Genomic DNA, 19,747 nt, shown 5'->3' with positions numbered 1-19,747 from the left:
AGTGTTTTATTGCTGTTGTCAGTCACTTCCTGTCCCGGTCACATGGATGGCCATGGGAAAAAAAATTCTGATGTTTAGATACGCACACTGTTTGACTGTTAACCCCAAAATCTTCCAGTTTTGCAAGCGATGTTCAGATTAGTCCCATAAGTTGTGCATGGCGGCCTGTAGGATGGCCGAAAATATTGTATATTTCTAATAGTAGTGTGTTGTGATGTCCCCAGATTTATATATTCTGCTCTTCCACTAGAAGTGATCGCTGCGTCTCTTGTCTGCTCCTGTTTTACAGAACGCACAGCGGTTAGGAGGAGCGTCGCAAGCAGCACACTCTTTAACCACCCCGGTTGTTTCAGTGGCAACGCCCAGTTTACTGTCCCATCATGGACTGCCTTTCTCTGCCATGTCCACAGCGTACAACACAGGTGAGTGTTACCCACCAGCTGTAGATGATGTATGAACTACGTTCAGTTCTGTGTCTATTGTCTACCTTCTCTTCCTAATGAGGCTCTAAGGTTCTAGGTAGCCCTAATGAGGCTCTAAGGTTCTAGGTAGCCCTAATGAGGCTCTAAGGTTCTAGGTAGTCCTAATGAGGCTCTAGGTCATCATAATAACAAAGATAACCTGTGCTTCACCTTTGCAGTGCAGAGAAACAGGTCTACTTAGTCATTTGCCCACTATTGTGTGTTGTCCAAAGTCAAGTGACCTACCTTCCAGGTATGGGATGGTAGGTGACTCTAACCTAAGCTCAAGCACTGTCACATGGGGTGCATGGAGAAAGTCCTTAGATCTGTTTGGGTGTCAGCAAAACCAACCGCCTTGTAAGCTTTCCCATTTTGTTGTCTTAGAACATTGATCTCCAATCTGTGGCCTGTGGGAGAGATGTGGCCCTTTGTTTGCCTTTATCTGGCCCTTGGGGTACTATTACTTCCACTGATACCAGGCACTATTCCTCCCATTGACACAAACAATGAGGCACCATTCTTTCCACTGACACCAATGGTGTAGCACTATTTCTCCCACTGACACCAACAACGGGGCATTATTCCTTCCACTGACACAGAGGATGGTGCACTATTCATCCTACTGATACCAATGATGGGGCCCTATTCCTCCCACTGACACCAATGGTGGGGTCCTATTCCTCCCACTGACACCAATGGTGGGGTCCTATTCCTCCCACTGACACCAATGGTGGGGCCCTCTTCCTTCCCCTGACACCAGTGATGGGACGCTATTCCTCCCACTTACACTAATGGTGGGACGCTATTCCTCCCACTGACACAAACAATGGGGCACTATTCCTCCCACTGATACCAATGATAGAGCACGATCCCTCCCACTGACACCAACGATGGGGCATTATTCCTCCCACTGACACCAACGATGGGGCGCGATCCCTCCCACTGACACCAACGATGGGGCACTATCCCTCCCACTGACACCAACGATGGTATGCCACCAGGTATTATTACATTTTTTTTTTTTTTACTCCCAATGACCACCAAGCCTGAGGCATTTATTACCGATGCCGGGACATTTTCTGCTCCAGCTGGCCACAGTCCAACTCCCTTTGTAAACCGGCCCTTTGTTTAGAAAGTTTGGAGACCCCTGTCCTAAAACATCGAAATACAGTGACTAAAATTTGTTTGTTTTTTTTACACTAAACAAAAATATCTTGTTGTATGTCAAAGACATACCTTGGCAAAGGGAACAAAATCAATATCTAGGTTAGCAGAAAACAAGGCCCAACGTGGCGCTATGTCCTACTTCAACCATCGTGGTCTGTCCAATGGAAGAAAAACAGCAATTCTCACCCTTTTGCCGTTCATTCATTTTTATTTCAGAGTTTATAAAGAAGTACAATAAAATAAATGACACAATTAGTTAAGATACATTAAATAATGGCTCTGTCTATGAACATGATGTCCCATCTGGATCTTCACCCAGTTGGGTGTTGAATCCAACGAGAAAAGAAAGAAAGAGAGCAATAACACAGGGTGGGGGGTGAAAAAAGGGAAGGGGGTTGAGGAACATGCATGCCTATGTGGACTTGCTCAAAGAGCCAGTAGGCCATAACCCGAAATCTGGGGGTAGGTAGTGTGGAGCCATGGGGACCATGTTTTTTTTTTCCCCCAAAGAGGTCATTCAAAAGAGTGGTCATCTTGTCATTAAGCTTCCTCCAGGATACTCTAGATTTTACCTCCCTGAGGGTTGGAATCAATGGATTTCCATGACTTTTCTATGGTCTGCTTGGTTTCTGTAAGGATCTATATAATTATTTGAACTGGGTGTGTGTTGGCCTCAGTTGGATCTGTAAGGTGGTATTCAGCATTTGGTAAGTGTGGAATCATAGGTTGCTTACCACCAGGTGACATGTCCACCATATAGGTTAGGCAATTTCGACTTTTAAGAAGTCAAGAGAACCTGATGGGCAATTTTGACCTTTTTCGTCGAGAGAACCTGATGGGCAATTTCGACCTTTTTCGTCGAGAGAACCCGATGGGCAATTTTGACCTTTCGTCGAGAGAACCCGATGGGCAATTTGACCTTTTTCGTCGAGAGAACCCGATGGGCAATTTGACCTTTTTGTCGAGAGAACCCGATGGGCAATTTTGACCTTTCGTCGAGAGAACCCGATGGGCAATGTTGACCTTTCGTCGAGAGAACCCGATGGGCAATATTGACCTTTCGTCGAGAGAACCCGATGGGCAAGTTTGACCTTTCGTCGAGAGAACCCGATGGGCAATTTTGACCTTTTTCGTCGAGAGAAACCGATGGGCAATTTTGACCTTTTTCGTCGAGAGAAACCGATGGGCAATTTTGACCTTTTTCGTCGAGAGAACCCGATGGGCAATTTTGACCTTTTTCGTCGAGAGAAACCGATGGGCAATTTTGACCTTTTTCGTCGAGAGAACCCGATGGGCAATTTTGACCTTTTTCGTCAAGAGAACCCGATGGGCAATTTTGACCTTGAGTCAAGAGAACCCGATGGGCAATTTTGACCTTTTTCGTCGAGAGAACCCGATGGGCAATTTTGACCTTTTTCGTCGAGAGAACCCGATAGGCAATTTTGACCTTTTGTCGAGAGAACCCGATGGGCAATTTTGACCTTTAGTCAAGAGAACCTGTGGGCAAAGCAAGGCATCCACCTGCCCGCTGTCCAGAGTGGCATCTCCAATACTTTTGGGTGTGGAGAGTTCATAGACTTGTATAAGATCTAACCAGACCAATGTGGATTCTTAAAAAAAGTATTAGCGGCCTTGGAAGCTGTCATGTGTTGTCATAAATCATCTCACAGATTTCTATGAAATGATTTAAACTAATAACACAGTTGGAGAAGAAGGCCCATTGTGACCCCATTTCCTGCTTCAGCCTATTGGATTGACGCAAGACTGACCTACATTGATATGGTACCTGCTGGGGTTACGGGAGTTTCTGGATCACCTGTGGAACCGGCTGTTGACTTGGTGGGTGGATTGCCGACCTGCTTGCTGTAGACTAGTCACCATCCGGTTCTGGAAGCATACCCTGAGAAACCTGTTTTTTTTTAAAGATCCCCATCTTCATGTGCTGGTGAAACCAAATACACCCAGAGAAGGCGGGAGGGGAGCACAGACAAGTCACAAAGGTGTCACAAACACTGCACGGGATTTCACTAAGTGCTATTAGTATGTAAATCAGACACATTAAATAGACCTGTTCTGGTTTTATAAATGCTACATCTGAACGCCAGGCAGGAAAGGGAATACATCTTTGAAACACACATATTGAAATTGGGTCAGTACAACCAGTCTTGTGATCCTGGGACCCCACCCTGACAGCTCAGGAAGATACTAGACCATGGCAGCAGTACAGCTTGGAGAAGAAGATTCCCCAGGTCTACTGATAAAGTCACCACTTTGCTGTCTCCTCCTGTCAGTCTGTATTGGCTCTTAATGCTGGCCTTTTTCTCTCCATACATCAGGTGTCTCCCCATCACAATGTCCTCCATTACAGTGTCTTCTGTACATCAGGTGTTCCTATATCATGGGTCCCCCATACATATTCTGTGCCCCTATCAAGGTGTCCCCATATATCAGGTGTCCCCCATCACAGGTTATCCCATCACTGTGTCCCCCATACATCAGGTGTTCTTATATCATGTCCCTCATACATCTTGTGTGTCCCTATCAAGGTGTCCCCATACATCCGGTGTCCTCCATCACGCCATCCCCATACTTCAGATGTCTCCCATCACAATGTCCTCCATTGCAGTGTCCCCCTATACATCCGGTGTGCTCCATCACAACGTCCCCATACATCAGGTGTTGTCCGTCACAATGTCCCCCATCATAATGTCCTCCATTGCAGTGTCCCCCTATACATCAGGTGTGCACCTATCAAGGTGTCCCCATACATCAGGTGTTCCTATAATCATGTGTCCTCCATACATCTTGTGTGCCCCTATCAAGGTGTCCCCATACATCTAGTGTCCTGCATCACAACGTCCCCATAGATCAGGTGTCCCCCATTGCAGGTTCTCCCATCACTGTGTCCCCGTACATCAAGTGCCCTCCATCAAATCACTGTGTCCCCATACATCAGGTGTTCCTATATTGTCTCCCCCATACATCTTGTGTGCCCCTATCAAGGTATTCCCATACATCCGGTGTCCTCCATCATAACGTCCCCATACATTACGTGTCCCCCATCACAATGTCCTCCATTACAGTGCCCCCATACATCAGGTGTGCACCTATCAAGGTGTCCCCATATACATCAGGTGTTCCTATATCACGTGTCCCCATACATCTTGTGTGCCCCTAATAAGGTGTCCCCATACATCTGGTGTACTCCATCACACCGTCCCCATACATCAGGTGTTGTCCGTTACAATGTCCCCCATCACAGGTTCTCCCATCACAATGTCCTTCATTACAGTGTCCCCCATACATCAGGTGTGCCCCTATGAAGGTTTCCTCCATACATCAGGTGTTCCTATATCATGTGTCCCCCATACATTTTGTGTGCCCCTATCAAGGTGTCCCCATACATCTGGTGTACTCCATCACACATAATGTCTCCCATCACTGTGTCCCCCATACATCAGGTGCCCTCTATCTAATCACAGTGTCCCCCATACGTCAGGTTCCCCATAACAGAGCCCATATACATCAGGTGTTCCTGTTTTGTGAATCCTTCCGCACGTGCCTGACTGTTAGTGTCACGGACACACCATATGCAATAACAAGCCCAAGGCAGCTCAGGATTGCCTCCTACTTTCATCTGACATACAATTTCTGACCATTTTTTTAGGAAGTCAGCCTCTTTCTTTTTGCTAGCGTTCAGCTACCTTGAGGACAAAAGTATAATTGACTTACAGAGAACATTCTAGAAGGACATTTTGCTGCTTTTGTCATGGAGCCTACTCCATCCTGAAACAAAAAGCACCATTGCCTCCATGGCCCAGATTGCCTTTTTGCAGCTGTATACAAGGTCCTGGCTAACAGCAGCGTGCCAAGGACTGGCATAACCTTCACACGGCTCCCTCTGCTGGCCAGGCTGCGTCTTCACATGCTGGGAGTTTTATGACCTGTGTGACCTCTCCACAGCACATGTCCTCCTTGTCAGGGATGGCGAGTCCTCCACGTGGTGAATTCTCCAACCGTGTTATTAAGCGGACTGCTCGCTTATCTGTTTGTATGTTTTTTTTTTAATGAAAAAAAAATATATATATTTTTTTAAATATATATATAAAAAAATATATATATTTAAAAAAAAAAAATATATATATATATATTTAGAAAAAATTATATATATTTATATATATATATATATATATATAATAATTTTTTTTTAAATATATATATATATATATATTTAAAAAAAAATTATATATATATATATAAAATATATATTTAAAAATGTTTTATATATATATATATATATATATATATATATATATATATTTAAAAAATATATATATATTTAAAAATAAATAAATAAATATATATATATATATATATATATATATATATATATATATATATATAGCACACCTCATTGTCCGCAGTTTATATTTATCTTTTCACGCTTACAAGCTAGTTTCAGTCATCGGCGTCTTTTTAGAGACAAAACCCACGATTACATTCCCATAAAAAGGAGAAACCACGCTGGATTGATGGCTGACTCTAGTTTAAAGAGGAAGTGTGTTTTTAGGACACATCTGCCCAAAAAAAAAAAAAAAATTAAATTTTTAGGATTTTTTTTTTTTACTGTGTTAATTTGCGTTGCGTTTGAGACATGCAGCGTTTTTTGTTTTTTTTTTTAAACCTCAAGACTCACATTTCTTGCAGTAATACTTCCTGATATATTTTGTGTATAGCTACAAATGTTAACCTCTTCAGTAGCAGCCAGGCCATTGTAAAGTTTTCAGCGCTGTGAGAGTTTGACTGACCATGACTCCATCTTGCAGAACTGCTCCCAAAATTCATTTTTGTCCGGACGGCTCTGTTGTCAAGCCTTTAAAAGGGGCGTACAATGGCGCTTGGAAAATGACATTCCAGCACTCTGCCATTCATAGGGCCCCCTTGCGCACAGGGCTGCCTAGGAGCCGTGCGTCCCTGCCGGTGTTTCGGAGCTGCATTCACACTTGAGCGGTTTTGATTTGCTTGAAGCTCAAAAAAAGCTTGAGGAGAAAAAGTCAGTTATTCTCAATGGAGATAGTTCACATCTCCACCCCAAGTCGCCTGAAGCTCCAACATGTTCTGGAGCTTTTTTTTTTTTTTTGTCCAAATTGGGCAGTTTTTCACATTTTTTGAGCATTTTTCATCCACAGAAATTACTGGAAACACGCGATTCGAATGTTTTTGCGTGTGATTTTCCGCTCAAATGAAAATATGTTTTAAAAAAAATAGAAATGTAAAAGAAATAATAAAAAAAAGATTAATAATATGTGATAATAAATAAAAGTAATTAACCAAATAAACTCAAATCTTCATAAATAATAAAATAGATGAATAATTTGTAATAATAAAAGTAATTAACCCCTAAACTTAACCCCTAACCCTGGGGAAAAAAATATATAAACTTTAAAAATGAAATTATTATTATTAATAATAATAATAATAATAATAATAATAAAAGACACCCAAACCTGAACAAAAAAACCCAATTTTTTTATATTATTATTATGATTCATTTATTTCGTGTTAGGGTGTTTTAGTATTTTATAATCAATAATAATTTTTTTTTAAGAGTTATTTATTATTACATATTATTTTATTGTATTTCTGATTATTTTACATTTATTTATTTGTTATTACTATTATTAACACGCTAACGGGGAAAAAAAAAAAAGAAAAGAAGACAAACGCTGTAATAAAATGCTGAACGACGCTGCGCTCAAATGTGAATCCAGCCTGAGAGCCCTATCACACAGGTGTCTTTTGTTCCAATCAGCATAGAATCTGTCTCCTGATTGGAGCAGAGCAAGCGGACGACAGGTCTATGCCCACTCAAGTTTGTGCCGAGAGGACACCGGCAGAACCTGCTGTGCTCTGTGGGTAGCCAGGCATATATGAACCTCCTCCCATTTTTTTTTTTCTTTTTAATAGCAGACCTGATCTGACCTGGAGGTAGGCGATGTAAAAGTCCATTTAGTCTCCCCTTTCCATAGAAATGCATGGCCCTTCCAATCCGGTCTGCCTAAAAAAAACTGACAGGCTGACCTGATCGGATCAGCCATGTGAAAGGAGCCTTAGGCTTCGGTTGGAGGGGGGGCAGTAAAAATGCACGGCTGAGCCACATTTTTGCCACTTGCCAACAACAATCTGACCTGGATGTAGGTGATGTAAAAGTCCATTTAGTCTCCCTGGTCCATAGGAATGCATGGCCCTTCCAATCCGGTCTGCCTAAAAAACTGGCAGGCAGACCTGATCGGATCGGCTATGTGAAAGGAGCCTTAGGCTTCGGTTGGAGGGGGGCAGTAAAAATGCACAACTGAGCCACGTTTTTGCCACTTGCCAACAACCCCCCATGAACAATATTTTAAAATACATTTAATTTTTAAAGAGCCGTCTAAAGTTAGAGGCGGCAGCAGATTCACTTTAACGTGCGCAGATGTTTTCTTTATTCTCGTTGCCAAATGCTACTTTTATCTTTATTGTTAGAATTCATATAGATTATCTGGGGCCCCGTAGCAGTTGTGTTTTTTTTTTTTTTGTTTTTTTTTTTTTTAAATGGGTTTAGTTGCCCCCTTCAGGCCTGGAAATTGCTCTTACGTATTGCAGATGATAATGGCGGCCTCTCATGCGCGGGCCGGAGGTGATCTGTACTCATTATGCGCTCTTGGCCTCTCTGTGACCCGCTTGTGCTCTTCTCTTGCAGAATACCAGCTGACCAGCGCAGACTTATCTTCCCTTCCTACGTTCAGCTCCCCGGGAGCGTTGTCGCTTGGCAACGTGTCCGCCTGGCAGCAGCAACAACAGCAGCAGCAACAGCATGCACAGCACCACCAAGCGCAGCAGTTGGTCCCCGTGTCACTAAGCAACTTGGTGTAAGTACCTCCCGCAGATGCATTTTTTTTTTTTTCTTTCATGTTTTGCCGTCAGATGCATCCTGTCTGCTCTGTTAGTAATTAAAGGGTTATTCCACCCATCAGTCCATGCAGCCAAACTCACAGCTCTTGCCAACAGTGCCACCTGCTGGTGAAATCTAGTATTGCAGCTCATTTAGAAATTGCATTTTCCTGGTTGGACGAGGAGACCTAATCTGCAAGAATCTGAGTGATCCGCTGCGGACAGCAGTGGTCATGTAGTTCCTCCAATAGCAGAGTGCGCAAAAAGCTAAAATACTACCTCTCCTTAATAGCAGCACTTGTACCACCCCCCCCCCAATATGCAAGAAAAATATATTTTTTAAATATTCTTTCCAACTATATATATTTATTTATTCTTCCCAACGATATTGACATTTTTTTTGAAATGCTACAATTTTGGCCATGTTCAATATATTTCAATAAATATATATGTATATACATACTACATGTTGAAATGCGTTTTTAATACTTTTTTTTATTATTTTTAAGAATACATTTCAAATATACTGTATGTCTTTTAAAAATACAAATCTACATTTTTGGAATGCATTTACAAATATATTTGAAGAATATATTTAAAAAAATATATATTTTTAAAAATATATAGAAATACAGTATATTTGAAATATATTCTTAAAAATAATAGAAAAAAAGTAATAAAAACGTATTTCAACATGCAGTGTATGTATATATATATATATATAATTTACTGCATGTTAAAATGTATGAAAAATATTTCAAACATACTGTATGTGTAAAAAATACAAATCTACATTTTTGGAATGCATTTAAAAATGTTAAAATTACTTTTTTATATGTAAAAAAAAAATCTTAAGTATATATTTTTAAAAATATATAGACATACAGTATATTTGAAATGTATTCTTAAGCATAATAAAAAAAGGTAATAAAAATGCATTTCAACATGCAGTGTGTGTGTATGTATGTGTATATATATATATATATATATATATATATATATATATATATATATATATATATATATATACACACACACACTGCATGTTGAAATGTGTTTTTATTACAAAAAAATATTTCCAATATACTGTATGTCTTTAAACATACAAATATATGTTAAAACAAAAATCTGAAGAATAGATGTAAAAAATGTTTTTTTTTTTTTTAAATATGTAGACATACAGTATATTTGAAATGTATTATTAAAAATATGTTTCAGATATTTTGTTATAAAACTGCATTTCAACATGCAGTGTGTGTACACACACCATGTCGAAATGTGTTTTTATTACAAAATATCTGAAAAATATTTTTTTCAAATAAATTTCAAACATACTGTATGTCTTTAAACATACAAATCTACGTAAAAATATATGTTAAAACAAAAATCTGAAGAATAGATTTTAAAAAAATATATTTTTAAAATATATAGACATACAGTATATTTGAAATGTATTTTTAAAAATATGTTTCATATATTTTGTAATAAAAACACATTTCAACATGCAGTGTATGTATATATATATATATATATATATATATATATATATATTGAATATGACCAAAATTGTTGCATTTCAAATATAGGTCACTATATTAGGGAAGAATATTTTTAAAATATATTTTTCTTCCTTGTGGACACCTCAGGTTCTTCTGCAGTCAGATTAGTTTTTATCATTAGATCGACTTCTCTTGAACAGGAACGCCCATAGATCGGGGTGTCAAACTGCAGCCCTCCAGCTGCTGCGGAACTACAAATCCCACGAGGCATTGCAAGGCTGACAATTACAGGCCTGATGGGACTTGTAGTTCATTGACAGCTGGAGGGCCGCAGTTTGAATTTTGATCCAACTATACAAATCGTATAAATGAAATAATAATCATATTTTACTATTTAATATTTTAAAATGATTATTAATGATCATTTAAAATAGTAAATAAAATAGTATAATTTAAAAATAATAATAAAAATACAAATAAAATAAATATTAAATATATATAAATCATACGTTCTGAAATATGGACCTAATGAGAATAATTATATGAGAATAATATATCCAAAACTTAATACGTTAATACATTTTGCATTAGGAGGATAAAAACCTTAGAGAGCCAACAAAAGATCTAGGTGCTGAATGCAGCATCCTCGATTTCAGGAGCCCCAGGGTGCTCCTCCTGGCACTTAAAGAACTATTTACTTTAAACTGGCAACACCATATAATGTAATTTCACAAAATGCACATAAAAAAAAAAAAATACTGGGGGAAATTTACAAAGACTGGAGCAGCTGTGCATTTCAACTAATCAGCTTCTAGCTTTCATTTTCAAAGATTAAGTAAACAAGACGAAGTTAGCAGCTGATTGGCTAATCTGCTCTAGTTATAGTACAACCCCCCCCCCCTTCCTCTGTGTATGGGGTCCTGTATCCCAGCATGGCCAAGATGGCTGCCTCACCTCCTAAGCATTTGGCGTCCCCAGGGAGAAAGACACTCCGGGTATATAAACATAGTAAGAATATTTTATTATTTTTAAAATTATTAATTATGTAAAATATCAAATAAAAATAAAATATTAATATTTTATTTCATATTTAAAATATTAAATACAAATAGTATAAATAAAATCATTTTATTTTTAAATGATTAATAATGATCATTTAAAATATTAAATACAAATAGTATAAATAAAATAATCATTTTATTTTTAAATGATTAATAATGATCATTTAAAATATTAAATTCAAATAGTATAAATAAAATAATCATATATTTATTTAATATTTTTATCATTTTAAAATGACTAATAATGATCATTTAAAATATTAAATACAAATAGTATAAATAAAATATTCATAGTTCATAAACATTTGGAGTCCCCAGGGAGAAAGACACTCCGGGTATATAAACATATTAATAATTACACATAGAATATTTTATTATTTTTTAAATTATTAATTATCATGTAAAATATCAAATAGAAATAAAATATTCATATTTTATTTAATATTTTAAAATGATTAAAAATTATCATTTAAAATATTAAATACAAATAGTATAACTAAAGCAATCATTTTATTTTTAAATGATTAATAATGATCATTTAAAATATTAAATTCAAATAGTATAAAAAAAATAATCATTTTATTTTTAAATGATTAATAATGATCATTTAAAATATTAAATTAAAATAGTATAAATAAAATAATCATTTTATTTTTAAATAGATCTGACCCAGGAAAAAAAAAAATTAGCTTTTGATGCAGCTGTGCTTGTTTTCAGTTCTGATCTGGGTAAGCTGATGTCATTGATAGGGCTGGGAATGACACCATAGGTTTCAGGGTGTCAGGGCTTTCCATTTACAGTGAATCTAGATATACTGGTTAGATGGAAAATATTCAACTCATCATATCTACACCAAGAGGAGCCGAGATGGGAAACGTCACACCCTGCCAGGTCGGGGCACGTGTGTACATTCATGTGTGCCGGAAGAGGGAGTGAGGCGGGGAAGATCAGGCTAGACAAGTCTAACTAGTGCACAGTGCGCCCATCCCGTGTCACCGTGTGTCCGCCCTGCCGATCACTGCGACTGCAGGCGTGTCAGATCCGTGTGCGCAGACCACTCAGACAGTAGCAGAACATTACATCGCACTTCCAGTCCGGACAATTTCACCCCCTTCCTGCCCAGGCCAATTTTCAGCGCTATCACACTTTGAATGACAATTGCGCGGTCATGCAACACTGTACCCATATGAATTTTTTAGCATTTTTTTGAGACAGAGCTTTATTTTGGTGTTATTTATTCACCATGTAAATGAAAAAGTCCAAAAATTTGGAAAAAAACAGTTTTTTCTTATAAAATTTTGCAAATAAATATTTCATCATAAATCTTGGCCAAAATGTATTCATTTTTTTATTTTTACTAATTTATTTTAGTAAAAAACAAAAAACAAAATAACCCAAATTAATTTATAACCCAAAATTATAATTTTTAAACATTGTTTTACATTTATATTTCATTTTTTTTACATACTGTCACCCTAGCAGTACAGTGTCACCATGGTGACACTGTACTACTTGTGGGGGGTGTTGAAAAGTTTTTTTTTTTTACACCAATTGCTTTTACACCCATAAAGGCTGTAAAAGCAATCATTTCTCCTTCTCTCTGGCTGCATTCTTGCAGCCATTGAGAAATACTGTGAGAGCTGTGATTGTTCACAGCTTGTCACATGGTACAAGGCTGTTGTGACTAGCCCTGTACCATGTGATCTCTGTGAACATTCACAGATTTCACACGTAGTAAGCAATGATGTCAGAAGTGACATCTTGCTTAGTTCTCTGCATGTGATCGCTGATTCGCCAATGAGTGATCACATGATCGGGACCTCGCACAGAGGTCTCGTCGCGCAGATCGGTGTTCCACTGTGTCTGGAGGACACAGCGGGCACCGGATCGCGGTGCTGCGCGCTCCCAGGGGGTGGGGAAGCCGTTTATAAATGGCCACCCGCCCCTGCACTGCCCCATCTGGCCGTTTATATACAACGGCCAGACGGGAAGTGGTTAAAGCCACGGATGGTTCTATCGGAGTAGCTGCACCTTGGGAGATTGTGGCAATGTGCCTTTCAACTCGCTAGGGAATTTCACGATTGAGTCGATTCCCTAGCCCTCCTTGCATGTTGGAGTGTCTATTTATGGTCTGTGCTGGCCCAGCTCCTCCACCTCTCCTCACATAACCTAGTGGAGGGGGAAAAAAAAGGAGAATACTATAGCGCAGGGCTATAGTATTTTTTTTCTCTAAATCACCCCTTTTCTCTGCTTGTCCTTTGGTTTCACCCCCTGCCCACCTCCCTTTTTGAGAATACAGAACCAAGTATAATTTTGTGATAGTATGGAATTTAATGAGAACAAGAAAAAAAAGATTAGATCCCCTGCCGGCAGCAACAAGATATCCCCAGCAACAAATGATCCCACAAGAAACAATAGATCCCCCAGCAACAAATGATCCCACAAGAACCAATAGATCCCCCAGCAAGGGGTCCTGCGGGGCTCCGAAATGTTGCTTCTGTAACTATGGTTTGATTGCCGAATAAGACTTTGGACCCGTTCTGGAGATCTCAGGTGTGCTAGAGACATACTTGCCACTGTGACAGCCAATCACATCATTGGAAAACCCATCCCGTCTTCTGGCCGTTAAGACACGGTTAACGGTCTGCGGAGCGCAGTTGGCTTACTAAGCCATTCTAGATGTTTGGTTTCAGCAGAAGCAGAGTTTCCCTTTAGGTTCAGCAGTCATACCAGCATGCTACACCTAGAGTGACCTTCTCCAGAAGCTTCATCACGGTTGCTAAGGAGGCAACATACAGTTGTGTTCAAAATAATAGCAGTCAGGCATCACTAACCGGATCAATCACTGTTTTTGGTAGAAATGATATTCCTACATGGCAAATAATTTCCTAGCAGGTGTAGTAGAGTCATAGAAATCCAACAGACCCGACAGTCATGACATGCATGCTGCTGATTCTGTGTCATTGAATCACTCATTGAAAGGGGCGTGTTCAAAATAATAGCAGTGTGGAGTTCTATTAGTGAGGTCATTCATTCTTTGAAAAACAGGTGGCAATTATTGCCCTTATTTAAGGAAGGAAGGCAGCAAATGTTGTACATGCTGGTTACAGTGCATTTCTCTCTGAAATTCTGAGGAAAATGGGTCGTTCCAGACATTGTTCAGAAGAACAGCGTACCTTGATTAAAAAGTTGATTGGAGAGGGGAAAACATATAAAGAAGTGCAGAAAATGATCGGCTGCTCAGCTAAAATGATCACAAATGCTTTAAAATGGCAACCAAAACCTGAAAGACGTGGAAGAAAGCTTAAAACTACCATTGGAATGGATAGAAGAATAGCCAAAATGGGGCGGACTCAGCCAACAATCAGCTCCAGGAAGATGAAAGAAGGTGTGACGTTCCCTGTGAGGACTGTTACAATTAGAAGACCCCTATGTGAAGCCAAGTTATCTGCAAGAAGCCCCCGCAAAGTCCCACTGTTGGAAAAAAGACGTGTGCTGAAGAGGTTACAATCTGCCAAAGAGCACATTGACTGGCCTAAAGAGAAATGGCGCAACATTTTGTGGACTGATGAAAGTAAGATTGTTCTTTTTGGGTCTAGTGGGCGGAGACAGTTTGTCAGACGACCCCCAAACACTGAATTCAAGCCACAGTACACTGTGAAGACAGTGAAGCATGGTGGTGCAAGCATCATGATATGGGGATGTTTCTCATACTACGGTGTTGGGCCTATTTATCGCATACCAGGGATCATGGATCAGTTTGAATCCATCAGAATACTTGAAGAGGTCATGCTGCCTTATGCTGAAGAGGAAATGCCCTTGAAATGGGTGTTCCAACAAGACAACGACCCCAAACACACCAGTAAACGTGCAACATCTTGGTTCCAGACCAACAAGATGGACGTTATGGAGTGGCCAGCCCAATCCCCGGATCTTAATCCAATAGAAAACTTGTGGGGTGACATCAAAAATGCAGTTTCTGAGGCAAAACCAAGAAATAGAGAAGAACTGTGGAATGTGGTCCAATCATCCTGGGCTGGAATACCTGATCACAGAAGTTGGGGGACTCCATGCAACACAGATGTACAGCAGTTCTCAGAAACAGTGCGACTACAACCAAATATTCATGAAGTCATTCAAAGGAAAGCAAAATCTTCAAACATTTCTCAGTTTATATAGTGAATGTTTGAGTTTGTAAAGAAGAATACAAACACTGCGATTTTTTTTGAACCGTCTAATATTCACTTTTCTGAGGAACAACACAAATTTGATGTATTTTTCTTCATGTTTTGATTTGGAATAGAATGTGTCGTGTTCCCAATGCATTTGGATGGAAATAAAAGCTATTAGAAGGATTTTCAGCTTTTTTCAACACACTGCTATTATTTTGAACACAACTGTATGTGAATGCGCCTCTGACGACGAAACATCCATTGTGCTCGCCGGCTCACAAACACGTATTTAGCTCGGTCGGGATCGCACAGCCATAATTATTGAGAAACGTTAGGCCGTTTTGGACCATTTCTGGAAGTTGCCTGGCAACCAAGAGCATTAAAGTCACTCGGTCACTCTGAGATTTTTGGATGCTTGTGGAAGGTAGTGCCCAGCAGGTGGTTCTGAAAAGGCGAAGGCGAGTGACCAGTTTCTAGCTAGAGAGAAATGCGTAGCGGTAAAAAGACGAGCGCCTCGTTTTGGTTCTAACCTTTTTCGTTTTGTTGTCTTCTTCCTTTATTCCACCTTTCTTTTTCCTCTCCTACGTCTGTCTCTCTTTCCTTGTGTCTCCCTCAACCTATCTCCATGCAGGTCTGGAGGCCAGCTATCGCACACTGCCACCCTGACGGTCAACACCAACCCCAACATCAACATCAAGAAGGAGCCGCCGTCGCCCAACCGAGAACGGAACACGGGCACCCCTTTGACGTCCTTCTCCCATCAGAGCCGGCACGAAGCCACCGGCCGCTCGCCCGTCGACAGCCTCAGCAGCAACGCCAGCTCCTTTGAAGGCAACGACCGAGAAGACGGAAGGCCCGACTACACCTCATCTCTCGGGCTCCTTAGACCCTCGGCCGAAGCAGAGGGCGAGAGCCCGTCTGTAAAGCGCATGCGGCTTGACGCATGGGTAACATAACTGCTCCTTCGCAGCACCCCAAAGCTTCGTTCTTTTGCTCGCAGAGCACCGAGAGTGCGAGCCGAAGGATGAGGTGCTGCTTGGAAGGGGGGGGGGGGGGTGGGCGGTTGGGGTGGGGGACGGTTTAGTCACCAGTGAGGTCTAATGCTGTAGGGTGGGTACCTATCATTAACTGCCTGAGATATAGCTTTAGTATTTGGTAGGCATTCTTCCTAGTCCAACGCTTTGGGCAATGTCTGCAGATGGCACCAGACTCCATGGCTGCCTTGAGTAGAACACCAAAACCCCCCCCCCCCCCCCCCCCCCAACGCTTATCCTTCTTGTCTCATTAACCGCACAGCTGCTAAAAGAACACCTCCATCTTCTACCTTTGCACCACACTGACATTACACGGCAATCTTTCCCTCGCCCTGATCTGCCACGGGGGGGGCCCATTCACTGCTGGGGCAGCTTTAAGGTCCACAATGGACAAGCAGGAGACCATGGCAATGCCGTATCTATAAAAAATGGTCAACTGCCAAGTTGTTGAGGTCCTCATTGACCATCTGAAAACTGGTTTTCGAGCTACAGCCTAGCCAGGCTTTCAAATTCAAGAGGCTTCCCATTGGAAATCCTCAATTCCCCCAGCTCCTTCTTGCAAGTAGTCCCCCCTCCCGAATTTGTAGCTTTTCCTAAATGGGAGCTGCCCTGGTCTGCATGACCGAGGGGTCAGGCAGAAGGGACCGTCCAGATACCAACTCAGCCTACAAACATATCAAACGAATATGCCTCTACTTGTAGCCTGCCCACCCCCCCAAACACTGCAAGCCATGGAGCTCTCAAAAATGCAGACATTGCCACCATAAAATAAAAAAAAAAATAAAAAAACAAGAAATATATATAATATATACATATATATTTATTCTTTTAAATGCGGTATTCTTATTTTGGTGGAACGAGCTCAGTCTATGATTTCACTTACCGGAAGGAGCCTCTTTAGGAGGGGTTGGCTGATGCCCTCAGAACACGCACATCTTGACGTGCTGTAGGATCTACCTAGGGTTCTCAAAGCTTGGCCATTTACAAGTGGAAACGGAAGCCTAGCTTCCCCCCCCCCCCCCACTGTATTTAATTTCGTAAGTGAAATCATAATTTTTTTTGATCTTTTATATTTTAAGCTTCTTCTATTCTGGAAAGGAAGGCTTGGAATTAAAGGATCTATCGGCTTACTGGGGGTCCATGCACAACCATAGCAGCCCAGTCCTTGCCTCAAACGCCCGCCAACAGTCGGTTGCAAATGGGGGGCTAAACAATTTTTTTTTGCTGCTACTTTTAATAAATTCTGGCAGTCAAGACAACATTTTTGATCGCGGGATTGAAGGGGATGATATAATTTAAACCAGACTACCGCAGGATAATTTTTCCTTTTAAACCTAACTATAATAATATTTGGGGAAAAAAAAAATGTTAAAATAATTTGTGGGGAAAAAAAAAAAAAAAATTTAAAAGGCAAAATAGCAGCAGTGGTAGAGTTTCATATATACAACCCAACTACATGCACCACATAGTAAGACCACTTGAAGGTATTTTGCACTCGGAAAATATGAAAAACTGTTTATAATTAATATAGCAATTTTTTTTTTGTGGGAAAACCTTAAAAAAAAATAAATTAAATAAATTTGCCAACACACCATGTTGGGGGTCAACAGGGCCTAGCAAAAACAATTATATTTGATGCACTTAAAAGCACCTGGTGTTGCTGACTTTTTTTTGTATATCCAGCTCTGCTCAAGACTAATTTTTTTTTTTTTTTCAATTTTGACTTAAAAAAAAAAAAAAAAAAATTAAAGTCAAAATTGAAAAAAAAAAAAATTAATCTTTATATCCAGTTTATAACAAAAAGAGTAAAGGTTTTAAAATAATATATGTATGGAAAATAATTTTTTTAATCATTAATTTTTATTTACAAATGTGCGTCTCCTTCAGGAAGTTATTAGAACCTATATTAAGGGTTTACTGACATTTATTTTTTTCCCCGCAAAATTCTATTTTAAATAAAAAGTAGCAGCAAAAAGTAATTCACATGTTTTACGACAGTTAAGTACGTGAAAAATTTATTGTATTGGCAAGACCGGCTGTTATGGTATAAATGGACATTAGGATAATCCAATGGGCCCTTGGCTACATCATTAGGTTCTTAGAGAACCGTATGTTTTTAGTTTTTTTTTTTTTTTTTTCACACATGTAAATGAAAAAACACATTAATTTTCAAGACAAGGAAAAAAAAAATGACAATCTTAAAAAAATATATATAAATATATATATACTCCCTGCACCCTGTTTTTATCTGTATAAATATTTGTTTCTGATTTTTAATATTATTTCTTGTGCTCATTTGTGCTGTTGACAGTTACATTGTGAATATTTTTTTTTATATTCGTAAAATTTTTGCGTTCTGTAGAGTAGTTATTATTGTTCAGTTTCATTTTTCGTTTCTATTTTTGTTTTATTTTTTCCCTCATTTTATTAAGGGGTGTGGCAGAAACTTGCACGACACAAAAAAACAATTACAAGTTAAATGCTGCAGTTTTTAGAAGAGTGAAGAAAATAAAAAAAAGGAGCATATTTATTCTCAAAAGGCTAAAAAAAAAAAAAAGGTGTAAAATGCATGAAGTAATATTTACATAAAACACCAAAAAAATTTACAAAAAAATGTCAAAAAGATGTAACCTCAACAAAAGTGTAGCGTTTAAAATTTAAACAAAAAATAGCTAATATATTGTGTTTGGCTGGTTCGCTTTTCTTTTTTTTTTCTTTTTTTTTTGTTTTTAATGTTTTGTTTTGTTTTTTTCATTAGTTTATTTTTTTGGACAATGAAATACAATTGTGTATATTTTCATATAAGAAGTATGCACTGATATGTTTAAAAATGATATATTGCTTTTTAAAAGTGTGGTTACTTACCAAAGTCTCTTGTCTGTGCTTTCCCTTCAGTAATCCTGACCATTGGGTCTTTCATATCAAGAACGCATGCATGGGGAAGGGGGCAAGGGACGGGAAGGGAGCTTGGTTTTGAGTGTTGTATCTTCTTGCCGGAAAATGGATAAACCCACCACATGCACTTCCATCATTCAGTCATTCATTTCACTGCCATAAATAATAATAATTTAAAAAAATATATATATTTACATTTTTTTTAATCTCTAAAAAAACAAACAGTACAGTTGAAACAAATATTCTGCTTTGGGGAGCGGTAATATTCCCTAATAATTTCTGAAATACACCTGAAAGGCCAGTAATACTCATATGATGGCCTTTTTCTGCAAATGGTGTTCCATATCCCCATGAGATCAGGGGTGGACTGACCATTTGGAAACTCGGGCACTGCCCGAGGTCAGTAGGGGGGCCCATAAGATGCCCCTGGTACTTTTTTCATAGGCTTTTTTTGAATTTGGGCAAGGACACAGGGGCCCCATGCTCTCTATTGCCCGGGGGCCCCATGAGTTGTCAGTCCGCCCCTGC

At 39.3% G+C, this 19,747-nt stretch overlaps 1 protein-coding gene across 11 annotated transcripts in view; it reads left to right on the top strand.

Annotated features, from left to right (window-relative positions):
* The window catches only part of MEF2D (myocyte enhancer factor 2D), a 315,067-nt gene extending 295,874 nt beyond the window's left edge, over window positions 1-19,193 (top strand). For all 11 annotated transcript variants that reach the window (XM_089657004.1, XM_089657011.1, XM_089657003.1 and 8 more), the window contains 3 exons: window positions 290-422; window positions 8,368-8,536; window positions 15,922-19,193. In XM_089657004.1, coding sequence (XP_089513130.1) covers window positions 290-422; window positions 8,368-8,536; window positions 15,922-16,246 — 627 coding nt within the window. In that variant the 3' untranslated portion in view covers window positions 16,247-19,193. The remainder of the gene's footprint in view (window positions 1-289; window positions 423-8,367; window positions 8,537-15,921) is intronic.
* Window positions 19,194-19,747: the final 554 nt, after the last annotated feature.

This window comes from Staurois parvus, unplaced genomic scaffold (genome assembly GCF_062004578.1).
Source record: "Staurois parvus isolate SC_StPar_1 unplaced genomic scaffold, SC_StPar_1.0 ptg000956l, whole genome shotgun sequence".
Classification (NCBI taxonomy): domain Eukaryota; kingdom Metazoa; phylum Chordata; class Amphibia; order Anura; family Ranidae; genus Staurois; species Staurois parvus.
This window is presented reverse-complemented; position numbering and strand designations above follow the sequence as displayed.